This window comes from Pygocentrus nattereri, chromosome 6 (assembly GCF_015220715.1).
Source record: "Pygocentrus nattereri isolate fPygNat1 chromosome 6, fPygNat1.pri, whole genome shotgun sequence".
NCBI lineage: Eukaryota > Metazoa > Chordata > Actinopteri > Characiformes > Serrasalmidae > Pygocentrus > Pygocentrus nattereri.
This window is the reverse complement of record NC_051216.1, coordinates 25,227,139-25,243,400: the sequence shown is the minus strand read 5'-3', so window position 1 is coordinate 25,243,400 and position 16,262 is coordinate 25,227,139. Positions and strand designations below refer to the sequence as shown.

Below are 16,262 nucleotides of genomic sequence, written 5' to 3'. Positions count from 1 at the left end.
GATGGACCTTGGCTTTTGAACTTTACACTGGTAACAATCTGAATGGTCCTTTTCTTTGTCTCGGAAAGCATGACGTCCATTATTTTTTATAAAAGGTAAATGTTAAATATCTTGTATTTCTTCTGGTTTTTTCAAATGCAGGTAAAAGTAGATTTATGAATTACTGCTTTCTTTTTTTCTTTTTACTTATCTGCATTCTACTTATTGTGTCAACTTTTTTGGAAATAAGTTTGGATATTTAATATAATACATATAATTATTGTATGTAAAATAAACCAATATAGTGATCAATTGAAACATTGAGGGTATGAGCACTTAACATTGCAATGGAAAACTACTATGTCTAGGAATGGACAAAACGGGTTGTGTGGGTACTGTTCCAATGGTAGACTATTTGGGTATGTGTAGGTGCCAAATGAAGCAAGGCCAGTATGGACAGACTAAACTAGCTAGAGCTCTTTCCAGTACACCCTGCATCCGTGTAACTGTCCTAACCTGCTTGCTTAGCTGCAGTAGGAGGACAAATGCAAACACAAGCCTGTCTTTGACCACACAGCTGGATCTGAGGAGCTTGTACAGAAAGTATCTCATCTATAAAAGACATTGTCTTACTGAGGTGCTTCTGAATGGGTTGACTTAATATAGGTCCTGTAATTATACTCACAGTTACTGATGACCCCACCCAATGGGTCGCCTTTGAAGTCAAACTCGATGTCCATGTACTTCCCCTGCAGACAGAGGAGAGACAATGAGCGCATCTCAAATCATTAAAGAGTTAAAAGGGATTTACAGAAGTTGAAATAATGTGAAATAAAATAATGTGAACTTTTTTTGTTGGTAATGAGCTCTATTCTTAACACAGTCAAAACAAGATATGAGGGACCAGGGTGTTCCACCCAAGTGATGAGATTGCATCAAGGCCTTTAACACTGGCTTAGCTGGATAGGCAGAACCACACGCCTCTGCTGTGGCTTTTAATGGCAGGACAGAGCAGAAGGCTCAGAGGTTGCAATTGCTGCAAAACTGGCTGAAACATGAGCTCTCTACGACGGAGCAGGAAAAAGAAAGGCCAAGCTTAGTGACTAAGTAAAGCCCAGGCCTATTCATAAAGTGCACTGCCAATCATACACAGATTTGTAAATGGTATAATTGACTACCACGGAGGAAAACGTTTTCTGTGTTGTAAAGGTGAAAGAAACCTCTCTATTCCAACTCAAAATTGCAAAGAAACAGTAAGCTCCCTGTCTCGGGAGCCATTTCTCTCTTTTTTTTCTTTCTATCCAGCAGCTCTTCAAAGCTACTGGTGCTGTAGCTGCAGCCAAATTCAACAACATTTCTCCCTAGCCAAGGGAAGTAGCAGGTCCACTTTTTTCCACTGCACTAGAGATGAGATGACACATTACAGTGTGAGTTGGAAAGGGATTTAAAGGTCTGACAGCAGTTCCTGAATTGCTCTTCAACACACCCACCCCACTCTAAACTAAGAAACTTACCATTTTTACCATTTGAGTGTTAACACACCATACAGATGTGCTCATCTACCAAAAGCTAATTGGCTTGTGGAGAATTTGGGCAGAATTCACTCACATGAAACAAAGCACAAAATTCAAAATTCAATAGGACATGATATATATGACATGATATGGAGGGGTTCCCATATGATACATTTTTCAATACAGCAAAAACAAGGAGTGCTTAAATATATGTCGTGTCCATGTTTTAATGCGAATGTTTGCACCAAGCACACAGTTTGCATGCATGCACAGAATGGTGCATAAAATCACAGGCTTGGTATTTTTTTTCTTGCTGTGGTCAAGATTTAATGAGATTTTGAACATTTTGTAGGGGCTCATTGATGATGCGGTTTGAAATGTCGCAATTTATTCATATTTTATAAAGATTTTAGAAATATTTATGCGCCTGCATCGGCACAAATGTACACAAAAATATCAAATACGGGCATCGACCCACAATTCCCATATTGGTATCTCTAATAAATTTTCAATACTGCTATCTTCCTTTTTTATTCCTGGAAAAAAAAAAAAAAAAAAGTTGTCGTCCGATACAGACTGAACCACTTAAGAATGAATCATTATTGCTGCAACCTTCTCCCAGCAATGCGATGACCTATTATGTAATGCACGTTTACTGAAACAGCTCTTCTGGCTGCGCAAGCTGCACAGTGTTCTCTGCTCTGACCCCTGTCAGAATAGCTCAGTGCATGTTTATCTAGTAGCAGCTGGCTAAGAACCCAACAGTCAAAATGGCCACCTTTCAGGTCCCAACGCCTCTCATCACAACATTTCCTCCCACATGCACACCAACACATGCACAGTAGGAAAGCCTTGCAACAGGCTATATTAATAATAAAGTGATGAAGTTTTTACATGGGAAACAACTGACACATTATTTTGAAAATGATTTATATTTGTTGGATCTGATGAATTGCATACATCAGAAAATGAATTTGGAACATCTGAGATTGGTCAGGATCATCAAAAATACAGTAGAGTTTTGTAAATGATTAGCAGGTTCATTTGCATATTGCAGCCATCTGTGATATCCATACATCCACTTGATCCTAACAGAAATATGGAGGTGAGTAATGGAAAACCTGCAGAGTTAGATAAAATTATATTGTCCATTTATTACTGACTTTGATAAAACATGTGCCAATATTTTATTGATTTATTTACTTGCTCAGTCAGCTGATTCAAACACGGATCACTGAACTCAATAATAAGCTCAAGCAGTCAGAAATCTGTGTGTATGCTAATTTGTCCAGAATGCTGCAATGTTGTATGAGTGTGCAGCTTACTTTAATGTGAAGCAGTGTTCACCTAGATTTGACTTCAAGCTGTCTCAAACTAAAGTTACATTGCGGGGAATTTTCTATTGTACACATACACCATTTAGATGCTTAAGTTTGCTTATCATTCATTTTGGCAGGCTTTTTAAATGTCAAATCAATGTTTTATTTGAGGTGGCCACATTGGTCAATACTGCTGGATGGGGTAATCTAAATAAATAGATCAGTCCAGTTGGGCTGTTAGTGACACTGCAAGGTGCACTAGAAGTTTGAGAAACACTTTTTGTGAGACTGAAATCTCATGAGTTTCAATGTCATTGAAATGAGACTGCAGCAAACCAAAAAAACGTGAGCATCACAGGTAAACCTTGAGACTTGACCGCAATGGATATCAGTATTTCAAAGGTCAGTACTGCAATAATGATTAAGGAATGATATCTGAACAAAACCAGGTGATAACTTTGTAGGAGAAGGGAACAATGTTCTTATCAGTTTTGCTCCATTTATAATAAATTTTTAACACAATTTCAACAGCATCTGGCATTTTCAAACTATTTTTTCCCCTAGAGATATCAAGTTTTGTTCTGACAGGGATGATGCTCTATACAGATAATACAGTATAAGAATAGTTAATCCACACCAATTTGCCTTCACTGTAATCATTACCCATGTAGGCTGCTCTGAGAAGCACAGTAGAAGGCTGTGCTCATGAACATGAGGATGGAAACAGGAGAGGAGCGCCTGCAGACTCACTTCCTGAATGCAGGCCTCCTGGCAGAGGTACACACATGCACATCTGGATGTAGTTGCCAGGGAGGTTACAACTAGGGTTTCATTTGAGCCTTGCTTTGTGCTGCAACTGTAATCGCTCTGTCGTTGCTATGTCAAGAACAGCAGGGCCAAACACGTCCAGATGTTAGTCAACAGGTAGCTGAACACATACAAAATAGAGTGATGGTCCTGTCTGTAAGATTAGCTTCCCAGTGAGGATTTTCCCCTCATGAAATATATTGAGGATCGCTACAAATAGAAAAGTTTAGAACAGAATGAGGTAAGAGAGCCGCTTGGGGTGAGACACAGTCAGTTTTATTTGCCCTTAACCGTTTTTGCCATCACGCTAGGATCAAAGGTCTATGTGGACTTATGCAAACACACTCCGTGGAGTGATCAAAGCAACCATAAAGGACTCCCCCAGGAAGCACACAGATACTCACAAATCGAGATGAATTGTCATTCCTCACAGTTTTGGCATTTCCAAAAGCTGCAAAACGAGATAAACAGACACAGGGTTAGTGCTAAAGTGTGATAGATTTATAAAAATTATAGTCAGATGAGTCACATCTAGTCAGAGTTACATATACAGCTTAGAGGAAACCCCTGACTTGTGAGCAGGAGCCATCTAAATGCACTTTTGTTCAGGTGTCAAACCATTTTACACCAGTTTTACATTGGCTTTTACTGTAATTAAAAGTGGTGTTCTGTGAATTATTGCATTATAAAATCTCTACCTGGAAAAGATCACTAAGGCTTTAGGATCACAGCTAAAGAACACAGAGGGATAAGTGCTTTAGTGCGTGTGGAACCTGAATACAGAGACAATAGTGTTTTGGCACCATCATCGTATTAGAGGCACTATACTGTGATTGCTTTACCAACCCTTTAAGCCATAACCCTTTTGCACAGTAATTGTAAAATGCAATACTCGCAAGTTTGAGGACCCGCAGTTATCTCCTTCATTAACTTTGAAGGAAATGATCGGAAGAGAACTGAATTTTCATCTTCAACGGTGAGAAGCAGGTTAACATTTACAAAATGTGTTTTTATGGTGTTTGATGCTATTTTTGTGGTAGCCATCTTTGTAGAAATGCACAAATTGTTCCAATTTCTCTCGTCTCTCACTGCTTGCTAGCAGCTCAACAGTTGCAGCATTCACATGCAGAGAGCCAACAGTGTCCTAGTTACTATGAAAAGAGCTGTGCAGAAATCTTATTTGATCATATTAAATAAAAATATTCAAGTCAAATTCCGTTCCAAACGTGAAATGGATCTGCATCTAGATGCAAAAGCTCTGAAAAGGTTACCAGTTGACCTACTTACAGTGCCATTAGCCCCATGTTAAACTTAAAAAAGATAGAACTAGAGTTTATTAATAATCACAGCGAACAGCAGGATCAAAATTGGGAGACATTATGTAGTAGAAACTGGGTTTTTTCTGTGCCTCTTCGGTCCTGGCTGCACACAGTGTGCACAGGAGTGAGAGCACAGGACAGGAAGAGGGTTGAGCCTGAGGCGTAGGGGATCATTACAGCCAGCAGCTAAACTCTCACAGATGTGGAGCTCAACTGGGTACTTCTATCCAATTCATCACTCATGGACAGTTCCTGTGTGTGACCCTATGTTAAAAACACAGCTGCCTGCATGCCAGCAGAGAGCTTTGTGCTCCATTAACAGTGAAAGGCAGATATCTGAGGGTGGGGTGAAATTATGAGAAAACGAGGGGCAAGCATGTCTCAGCACCCCTTGTTCTCAAACTAGTCTAGAGAAAACAAAAAGGGGTTCATTATATACACACAATTTCAGGTTCAATTGATCTTCAACTCTGAGGTTGAGATTCAATATGATTTTCAATAATGTATGGGTTAAAAATGTCTTGATTCTTCTATTATGAACTACACGGATTGACTGGGCTCAGATAAAGTTCTCAAACAGAACTTTCAATGACCATCACATTAGTCCTCTAATAAAGTATGCCCCCCCCCCCAAAATCACAACCTTTAGTATTTATAATGGCCACCTTTTTGAGCTTGTACATGGTATAAGACCTTATCTCTCTCATGCCACTCAACTCTGATAGGATGTATAGACAAATGCCTTCTCATCAGTGATAGTGTTGTCCACCAGAGACCCTCACAATAGGTTTTCATTTTTATTTTGTTTTGGTTTTTGATTTAACTTTTATTTGTTACCTGAAGTTTTAGTTTTGATTTTCTAAAACGAAAGAGTTTTAGTTTAGGTTTCGATTTAATTTTAATTCATGTTTTAGTTTACAGGATTTTGGGAAATAAGGTAGACTCAAAGTAATTGGACTGACTTTTTCGTCCTAACATTTAATGAGCACATTTTCTACTGGAAGTATTTGTTTTATTATACTTTTTATACAAGAACAACACACTGTTTTTAATGCTGAAATAAAACAGTTACATCCTTATAACGTTATGAATATACCATTTAGCCATGATAAAAGCAGCAGCTGACTAGTTGAAATTTACTAAAACGGTCAGTGAATTCTGCCTCTATACCCTTTGCACTGTCCTTGGGAAGACTTATTCTACTTCACTAGTGTGATCAGTGTCTGTATGTCAAAGGCCTGTTCTATCCAACGTTAATTCCTGCGGCTATGATAGCTGATGGTATTGATGCATCATGTTGGAGAATTTTTTTAGTATTTTTTGGTCAAACGCTGTTTGAGCAATACCAATGGTCAAGATAAGACAAATAATTCAGAGCTTGCTCAGAAATAGAATTCAGTACATTGCACAATATTCTTTCAACAGCTTCATCGCAGTGTTTACTTAATTTGTAAGTATACATCGAACAGCATTCAAAATATTTGTCTGATCTTAAATTTGTAAATAGCACTGCATTTTCTGTTTACATATTTTTTACAGTAAAACTCAGATGTTCTGTGATCAATTTAATAAATTAAAATTTATGTGGTTTGAATGATTTAAAAAGATTCTTCAGTTTTGTGTAACATCACTCAGATTTTGGTGCTATTAGGCTTTAGAAGAAAGAGATAGAGGTTAACACCTACCCTCTAGCACAGGATTGGACTGCAGCAGCTGCTCCTTCACTTTGTTCACCTCCTGGCCCTTCCCACACACTGCAGCCACATATGACATCACCAGCTTGCTGGCCTCTGGAACGCAGTACAGGAGAGAGGTCAGAAGGCACACCTGACCAGACAAGGCAGGGCTGCATCCCAAAATCCCCTTTACATCAGCCCTGTCTGCCTGGCTTTCCCACCCCACCCTGATCCGCAAGCACAGTCCCTTCCCTCACAAAGCTCATTTAGAGCCCATTCAACATCACTTTGAACGGTCAGTATATAAATGACAATTAAGAAATATAGAAAAGAGGAGAGCCAATTGTCAGAACCAGCTTTCAAACCAACACACTTATGTGACTCATCCCGAATGCACTCTAAATGACTTTTTCCATGTCTGGATTGGGCGGTGTTCAAGCTTATGAGGGACTTTGGTAAATCGCTGCCTGTACAAGGCCTCATTTGAAAAGCTGGACATGAAGTGGGACGAAAACCCCCTACTAGGTTTAGTGTTTGACAGTTAATGATGATCGTGCCAACCTGACTTGGACAGCTTAGACAGTGGCATTTCGATCACCTTTTTACATGGAAAAATAGATAAGATTTGAAATTAGTGTTGAAACTGAGTTGAAATTGCAGTAAGTCCACTGAAAAATGAGTGAAATGGCTAAGAGGAAAAACTGGGGCAGCAAGACTTCAGGGAAGGCTTGATGTATTGAAGAAGCGACATGTAAAGTAAACAAAGGAAGTTCAGTATAGCCTACTGTGTGCACCAAACCAGCAACTAATTCATTTATTTTCAGAGCTGTCTGAGTCACTACTGACATTGAAAGAAGCCTGGAAAAAAGTTCTTGATTAAAAAGTGTCAATGGAGAATGACTACAGAAAAAGACAAAAGAAAAGAAAATGCTAAATCATTCTTAAAGTAGGGAAAGTTGAAACTGCCACCTGTGTAGTGTCCAGTAACACCTTTTGTCCTTGTATCATAATTCTGCATTCAGTTCAGCTTCAAAGAGTAAAAAGAGGCAAACAATGCAATTATGCTTAAATGAGATCATTTAACATGCAGGTCAGTTCAGGTCAGTATACTTTTCTGCCAAACATGAAAAATATGCTTTAACCTAAATGTAAATTAGTTTTATCATCTGTTTTACGTGCCATGGAGATGATGGAGAAGGCTAAAATAAATAACAACTGTTTAATGGGCTGGGGGTAGATTCTGATTATCAGAGAGAAGCACTTCTAAATTAACTCTGTGGCCTAGACAAATACTCAAACATTTTCATCAACCCGTTTCTCTGTAAACCACAAAAATGATGAGGGGATTACCAAAAACCCAATTTATCTCATTGCCTTCCTGGCTTCCTCCCTGACTTCCTGGATTGGACTTCTGAACCAATGAGTAGTTGGCATAAAGAGATGCCAGTGTTCAAAGCAACAGAAAACTAATGATGAGTGGAAAAGGGTTGTAAAATGCTGTGGTTAAGCTGTGTTAGAAGTTAAAGAATGAAAAAGGACCACTGTAAAAATAGACTGCAGCTCACTTTGATATTTGTGCTTTCTAAGGCAGAGAAAAAGCTTTAATTATAATTAGAAACTGGGTTGATTAAATCAGTAGATGAACAACCAAAAAAAAAAAAAAAAAAAAAAAGCAACCAAAATTATCTTCAGATACACCTGAAAATAAAAAAATATATAGAGATTACTGTTTAAGTAAGAATGGGATTGATTTGGAATCTAAAGTACTGTATCTATAGAAGGGAACCCATCACTTGCCATCAGAGGAACAGAGCAGCGTGAGTGGGTGCCTGCAAGCCAGGGCAAACAGCTAAGCTAGTGTTGGAGTGACAGGCAGGGACTGAGAGCTGTTCCCCTGTTCACACTGAGGGTACACCTCAAACCAGCTCAACCTCATCCATGCTTTCTAAAGCTGTGCTACAGACCTGGCAGGCTTCTACATCACATGCTGCCTGAGATCATTTCACTGTGGTTGAATGAGCACGCTACCTCTTAAAGACGAGAAGAATCCACATTTCAGCAGGACATTATTTGTTTGCACAAATGCAATTTAATGTGGAAAGTTTCCGACTAGTAAGGGATTTTGCTTTATAAACACAAACATATAAGCCCTGGCTCTTAGGAGGGAATGAGACGAGCCTCCGTGTTTAAATGGTAGATGCAGGTCAAATGGGAGCAATGCTTGCGTTGATGCATGACTCATAAATCATTTTGTTTGATGTTAGCCTACACCTGGCATACATTTGTAGATCTTTATCTGCCTCCAAGACTCCAGATTAGACATGCAAGAATAAAGAATATATATTTCTAATTCTTCTTTACCAAAGAAGGCCAGCATCCTCTTTAAACAGAAATCAGCGCATCAATGCATTCCTTAACTCGACTCCAGTGCATCTGCCAAGATTAAATATTACAACTTGCAAAACAACCACAGAGTAAATGTTTGAATAACTCAGTGTATTCAAAAGGGGGATGACGTCTGAAAACACGACAGTGCTTTCACTTTGCTTTTGACTGACTTATTTGACAACAAGGACAGTAAGATGAATTGTGAGAAAAGACAAGTACATCTGAGTGAAAAGGAGATAATATTGTAGTATATTTTATACACACACACACACACACACACACACACACACACACACACACACACACACACAGTATTTACCCACTTTAATTAACTTTCTCCAACCTAGTCCAATCTTTTTAGGATTCCAGTAAATATGTATATATGTATTCCATAAATATGTCTGTGCAAGTGGTTTGCTTCAGGTTAAAACCACACCTGAATTTACCCAAAGCAGTTCTTACCAACACACAGCATGTGGAAGACAGCTTTGAGGTTTGTTTACTCTGTACATCACTTCTGTAGTACATATAGTTAATCATTTTTGACCGCAGGATCAGAAATACAAAAGTGCGGTTACTGCTTCTGGGGGTGAAAACAAAGCATGGTAAACCTCGCAGAATTCTCAGCACTCTTACCAGTCTTTCCTGCCCCACTTTCTCCTGTGATGAGGATGCACTGGTCTTTATCTTGATCCCGAAGCGACCTGTAGGCCTCATCTGCCAGAGCATAACTGGAGAAGACAAAACAGAGGGAGCTTAGACTTGACATGAATATGAGAAACATTACTTCATATAATTTCAGAGTTTACACAAACAGAGACTGTCCACTTGATAGCAATGTGCACTAACTGGTGACTTCCAGTTCAGCTCTTTACTACCAGAACCACGTTTCGCCACCTCACTGCAGCTGCTGATGGGGAAAAAAGGCCTTACTGCATCCTCCCTACTGAAAGGTGAGGGGAAAGGAAACGCATGGTTTGGAGTGTGTACAGGCCACATGTCGGCTAATTAACAGCATGCTGTAATCCTGGATAAAACTAGGTCACATCTGCGTAACATTTGACAAATGCTTTGACAAATGCGTTGAATCATGAGGTTGCATTTTGCTGTTTTCTGTTTTCTCTAGTGTTAATGGGAATAACAAGCTCTCACACAAACATCTAAACACCTACCCATGGCAAAATAGTTGAATTCAGATAATATGAAGTGTAAACATTATTACTGCACAGTTAATGTGGTATTAATGACAGGAATAAAAACAGCGGAAAGCAGTTGTACAGAACAGAACGAAATCATGAAAGGCAAAATAGAGATTTGATCATTCTGAACTGCAGTCAATGTAAAGTTCATCTCTGTTCACTTCAAATTCACCACCATTACAGTACTGTACAAAAGTCAGAGACCCTTCATTTAGTTCATTTCCAGTCAAGATGGAAACTCTTGCTTCACATCTGGGGGGGAAAAATAAAAATAAAAAAATAAAAAATCCACAGGTGCCAACTAAACATACACTATAAAATGTGCTATAACATTTTCACAGACCACGTTTTGTTTTCTATCCCCCTATATACAAAATTCTGCAAATAAACTGTAAATGTGCATTAAAATGTGCAGAAGTGTGTTCTTTGTAGAGGATGTGTGCTTTTTTTTTTTTTTAATTTAGACAACCAGCAAAACATGTAATTTGACCAGAGATGCCCAAACTTTTGCATATGACATATGTTTTCTGCTTTTTCTGACACTGAAAAATGAATCACTAACTTTATGGCAGTTATGATTGTAAATTAAACAAATAAACAAAAAATGTGGTCCCTGACTTCTGCATGGTAAAGTATGCATGTGTTCCAGTACTAAAGTGCAAACCATTTGTATATTTAATGTGAGTTGACTATGTTTCCTGGCAGTGTGACCACTCTCAAAAGGTCAGAGGCAGCCTGCAGAGGAGGCAGGATAATTTCATTTTATTACTGTGAATATTAAATAAGCTTCACTTTACATAAATTCCAGTACACATCCACAATAGGAAAGTGGGTCATCTGGTGCTAGACACGGGGAGCTCTACAACAATGAAATGATTGTAATTGATTTGCTTGCGTGTGACTGTACATAGAAAACACCAGCAGTGAGTGTGGGCCTAGAGAGGGAGGAGACAGAGAGCATGTGAGTTGTGATGGTGTAGGCCCTAAGGATCGCATGTGCACTAAAACAGTTCTAATATTGTGACTATCCCATTTCATTTCGCTTCCATCAGGCCACAAGACTTTAAGACATTAGCTATTCAGAGAGCTCGCTCTGTTTCTCAGTTTTCCCTCTGTCTGTACTTTTCTACAATCATTACCCAAGAATGTTCCAGAACCACCACTAATAATAGCTCTGATTGTGAGGGAAATGTTGCATGTAGTTTCCCCTCCTGTAAGACATTTAGAACACCCCCAATCTTCATAAATGCTCAAGTCTAGAGATCTGCAGGGAATTTCATGGTGCCTGTATGCATGTCAAGAGGAAACAAGTTGGCAAGTAAAAGTTAAGAGCAAACTACAAAGCAATGCTAATGATAAAGCATGAAGTCTGAAAGTCCTTTATAACTGAATGCTGCGGCAATGTTTGCTGACTTTGTTCCTTTTAAAACGGCCTCGTCACATGCATTAGATCCTCTCTTTTGCAGGAATGAGCATGCATCGCAACAAGTGGTGCTAGAGTAAGTAGCATGAACAGTGAACAGAAGAAGCTGTCCAAAAACCGGCACATACTAGAGACTGAAAACAGCCAAGGATGCAGTGTATATGGTTACTAAAGCGGTATTACAGCACATCATTTACACTTTTTGTTAGATTTTTGAATTTAAGCATGATTTTAACAAAGGAAAAAAAAAAACCTGCAGGCATTCAAAAGAATTCAGATTAGAATAATTTTATTTGACAAATGGTCAATTGAATAAATTATCTAAAGAGAATTTTTGTTTTGTCTCGTTTTGATGAATTTTTTGCTTAAAATGTACAGCTTTAAATGAATCCCTTAAGCATTTAACTTAAGATAAATACTTAAGATGTTTTATACAAGTGGCCACAGATCCTCAACTTTCCATCACGGCACTTGGATCAGGCTGGCATTATTCTAGATCAGTCTGAACAGGTGATTCACCAGTCACAATTATTACATAATCACCTGATCGCAATTATTTAATCTGATCGCAATAATGTTCCAAACCTCAAAGCAATGCTAATGATTTTTTTCTATATTTTCATCCACTGAGCCGAAGCAAATGCATGTAAATAATTTAAAAAAAAAGAAAAAAGCCAAAGCATTTATTGAGATGTCACGGGTCTTACTAAAAAAAAAAGAAGTTCTGACCATTGAGTTTGTACTTTAAAAGACAACACTGTTAAAGCGCAATTCTCGACATTGCAATTGTCAGTTATAATTTCATGATCATGACAGGCCAACTAGATGACTTAATACCCAGTTACCACAGACAAAATTACAGCAGTAAATGATGATTTCCCCCCCCCCCAAAAAAAAAGTCAAAAAACAACCATTCATTACTCAAAAAGTTGTCTCTAATGCAAATCTTGAAATGAAATTGGAAGCTGAACGAGAGTTGACCCGAGCTAAGTAGACTGACTGTCTGCAAATGAATATCCACTCAGGCTCTGCACACTGTACGGAGATCATACAGAACTAAAAAAACTGGCAGGGCTCTCAGAGATCTGGGCTGGGTGGAGGCCTGGGATATGTGGAAAGAGAGGTAGAGCAGGAGAGAGAAATAACGGGCATGGGACATTACATCACTAGAGAAATGTGCAGCGGTGTAGAGAACAGATGTCTGCGCTTTGTGAGGCAGTGTAGCCGCTCGACGTGAGCCAAACAATGGAGAGCCATAACACAATTACTCCAACCCTGAACAGGGCAACAGAGGAGGGGAGAGGGGAGGGGTAGGCAGAACCCATGCGTGGAAATTTGCCACATTAGCAGAACTGGTCGAAAACAATGCACTAGGTTCTCCTAGCATGCCTTTTCAGAACTCTTTATCTAGAGGAAGTAGGGAAGCTCTCCATGAATATGAAAGCATTAAATCTTAATATGAAAAGAGTACCAGCAGCTGCATGAGATGCTGGGGGCTTTCAGTGGAGACCCCGGTGACTGGTCATCAAATTCACTCACACATCACTACAACACTCTTTAGGCAACAAAATGAAAGGGTATGTGTGTGGCACCTCTCACAGGCCTTCCTTAAACTACCAGCTTTGGTCTGCACTCAAAGCACAAAAGATTATTCTTCAATCTGTCAGAGAGAGAGAGAGAGAGAGAGAGAGAGAGAGAGAGAGAGAGAGAGAGAGAGAGAGAGAGAGAGAGAGAGAGAGAGAGAGAGAGAGACGGAGAGAGAGAGAGAGAGAGACTGACTGACTGAGACTTGGAATGAAAAGTTTCTACTTCAGCCTCATATGAATCATGACAGGCAAGAGGATCCAAGCTGAAGGCGTTGATGCCATTTATATATTTAAACTGTGCGATTAAAAAAAAAAAAAAAAAAATTATATATATATATATATATATATATATATATATATATATATATATATATATATATATATATATACACACACATACACACAGTGGGTTGCAAAAGTATTCAGCCCCCTTGAACTTTTCAACCTTTTGCCACATTTCAGGCTTCAAACATAAAGATATGAAATTGACATTTTTTGTGAAGAGTCAACAACAAGTGGGACACAATCGTGAAGTGGAACGAAATTTGTTGGATATTTTAAACTTTTTTAGAAATAAAAAACTGAAAAGTGGGGCGTGCAATATTATTCAGCCCCCTTGCTTTAATACTTTGTAGCGCCACCTTTTGCTGTGATTACAGCTGCAAGTGGCTTGGGGTACGTCTCTGTCAGTCTTGCACATCGAGAGACTGAAATTTTTGCCCATTCTTCCTTGCAAAACAGCTCGAGCTCAGTGAAGTTGGATGGAGAGCGTTTGTGAACAGCAGTTTTCAGCTCTTTCCACAGATTCTCGATTGGATTCAGGTCTGGACTTTGACTTGGCCTTTCCAACACCTGGATACGTTTATTTGTGAACCATTCCATTGTAGATGTTGCTTTATGTTTTGGATCATTGTCTTGTTGGAAGATAAATCTCCGTCCCAGTCTCAGGTCTTTTGCAGACTCCAACAGGTTTTCTTCCAGAATGGTCCTGTATTTGGCTCCATCCATCTTCCCATCAATATTAACCATCTTCCCTGTCCCTGCTGAAGAAAAGCAGGCCCAAACCATGATGCTGCCACCACCATGTTTGACAGTGGGGATGGTGTGTTCAGGGTGATGAGCTGTATTGCTTTTACGCCAAACATAAGTTCGATTTTGGTTTCATCTGACCAGAGCACCTTCTTCCACATGTTTGGTGTGTCTCCCAGGTGGCTTGTGGCAAACATTAAATGAGACTTTTTATGGATATCTTTGAGAAATGGCCTTTTCTTGCCACTCTTCCATAAAGCCCAGATTTGTGCAGTGTACCACTGATCGTTGTCCTATGGACAAAGTCTCCCACCTCAGCTGTAGATCTCTGCAGTTCATCCAGAGTGATCATGGGCCTCTTGGCTGCATCTATGATCAGTCTTCTCCTTGTTTGAGCTGAAAGTTTAGAGGGACGGCCGGGTCTTGGTAGATTTGCAGTGGTCTGATGCTCCTTCCATTTCAATATGATCGCTTGCACAGTGCTCCTTGAGATGTTTAAAGCTTGGGAAATCTTTTTCTATCCAAATCCGGCTTTAAACCTCTCCACAACAGTATCTCGGACCTGCCTGGTGTGTTCCTTGGTCTTCATGATGCTCTCTGCGCTTTAAACAGAACTCTGAGACTATCACAGAGCAGGTGCATTTATATGGAGACTTGATTACACACAGGTGGATTCTATTTATCATCATCAGTCATTTAGGTCAACATTGGATCATTCAGAGATCCTCACTGAACTTCTGGAGTGAGTTTGCTGCACTGAAAGTAAAGGGGCCGAATAATATTGCACGCCCCACTTTTCAGTTTTTTATTTCTAAAAAAAGTTTAAAATATCCAATAAATTTCGTTCCACTTCACAATTGTGTCCCACTTGTTGTTGATTCTTCACAAAAAATTAAAATTTCATATCTTTATGTTTGAAGCCTGAAATGTGGCAAAAGGTTGAAAAGTTCAAGGGGGCTGAATACTTTTGCAACCCACTGTATATCAATCACACGCGGCCATCATGTACATCAAAGCAGACAGCGGGCGAGGCCATGGCCTGAGGCTTCCACATCTGACCAGAAGCTGAAGAAGGGTGGTTGTGGAGAATGGAGGGGATGCCTGGTACGTCCTCCCCCCAGCTCACAGGCTGCAGAGGAGTGAGCTGTAATTTCAGCATCCCTGTGGCAGTCGTGTGGCCCAAAGCCACAGCAAGAGGCAATGGCAAAAAATAGCCACTGGTAGTCCTGAGAAATGGTAAGAACAGGCCCAATGAAAGAACAGGATCACCCAAGACAAACTTTCAAATGGAGGGAAAAGACATAAAATAGCACACAAAACGCAGACTCTTGGGATTCAGAAGTTACTTTTTTTTTGACATGGCTGAAACTTGGCCAGATTTGGATTTTTATGGTTGGTCTCCATTAGCGATGTTTAGAGACAGGCAACAATAAATGAGCCATAATCACTTTGCATAAAGTCAAGGTTCTATAGCAGTTACCTAGAACCATATGATAAGCCAAGAACCATTTAGGAACATTTAAGTGTAACCACAAACATTATTACATTTTAAATTAAAAAGTTGTACATTTAAACTAAACATTAATTAAGCTTTTTAATTAAATCAAAAAAAAAAAAAGTTTAAATAAAAAAAAATGTACCAGGAAGAAATACTGGTCTTTACAATGTTCCATTGTCTGGTGAGAAAATAATGGCACAACACGTGGATAGAGTGGGGCAGTGAGTGTGGGCCGGCTCTGCCCAGTCTACTGCATGCTACGGGATATCCGTATCTTGTGCTGAATGAGTTACAGGGGAAATGGAGGCTTTCCTGCTGAGATGAGGTGGCACTGAGATCAGAATCCCAGGTGTAACGGACAATGGTCTCTGGATGCCTTACGAGAGCAAAAGGTCCAAACACACAGGTGTGTCTAGCCAGGTGGTCTCAAAAAAAAGAAAAAAAATCATTGCTTCCAACAGAAGTATAGCACCTGCTCAGCGGTCTCGCATACAGGGAGGGACATAATGCAATATTTTCCCATAA

General features: G+C 39.4%; 1 protein-coding gene across 6 annotated transcripts in view; it reads right to left on the bottom strand.

The window, feature by feature from the left end:
- The window catches only part of myo1b (myosin IB), a 72,583-nt gene that overhangs the window by 27,986 nt on the left and 28,335 nt on the right, over positions 1 to 16,262 (bottom strand). For all 6 annotated transcript variants that reach the window (XM_017710808.2, XM_017710810.2, XM_017710812.2 and 3 more), the window contains exons 4-7: positions 9,639 to 9,733; positions 6,624 to 6,728; positions 4,024 to 4,070; positions 665 to 728 (exon numbers count right to left, since the gene is read on the bottom strand). In XM_017710808.2, coding sequence (XP_017566297.1) covers positions 665 to 728; positions 4,024 to 4,070; positions 6,624 to 6,728; positions 9,639 to 9,733 — 311 coding nt within the window. The remainder of the gene's footprint in view (positions 1 to 664; positions 729 to 4,023; positions 4,071 to 6,623; positions 6,729 to 9,638; positions 9,734 to 16,262) is intronic.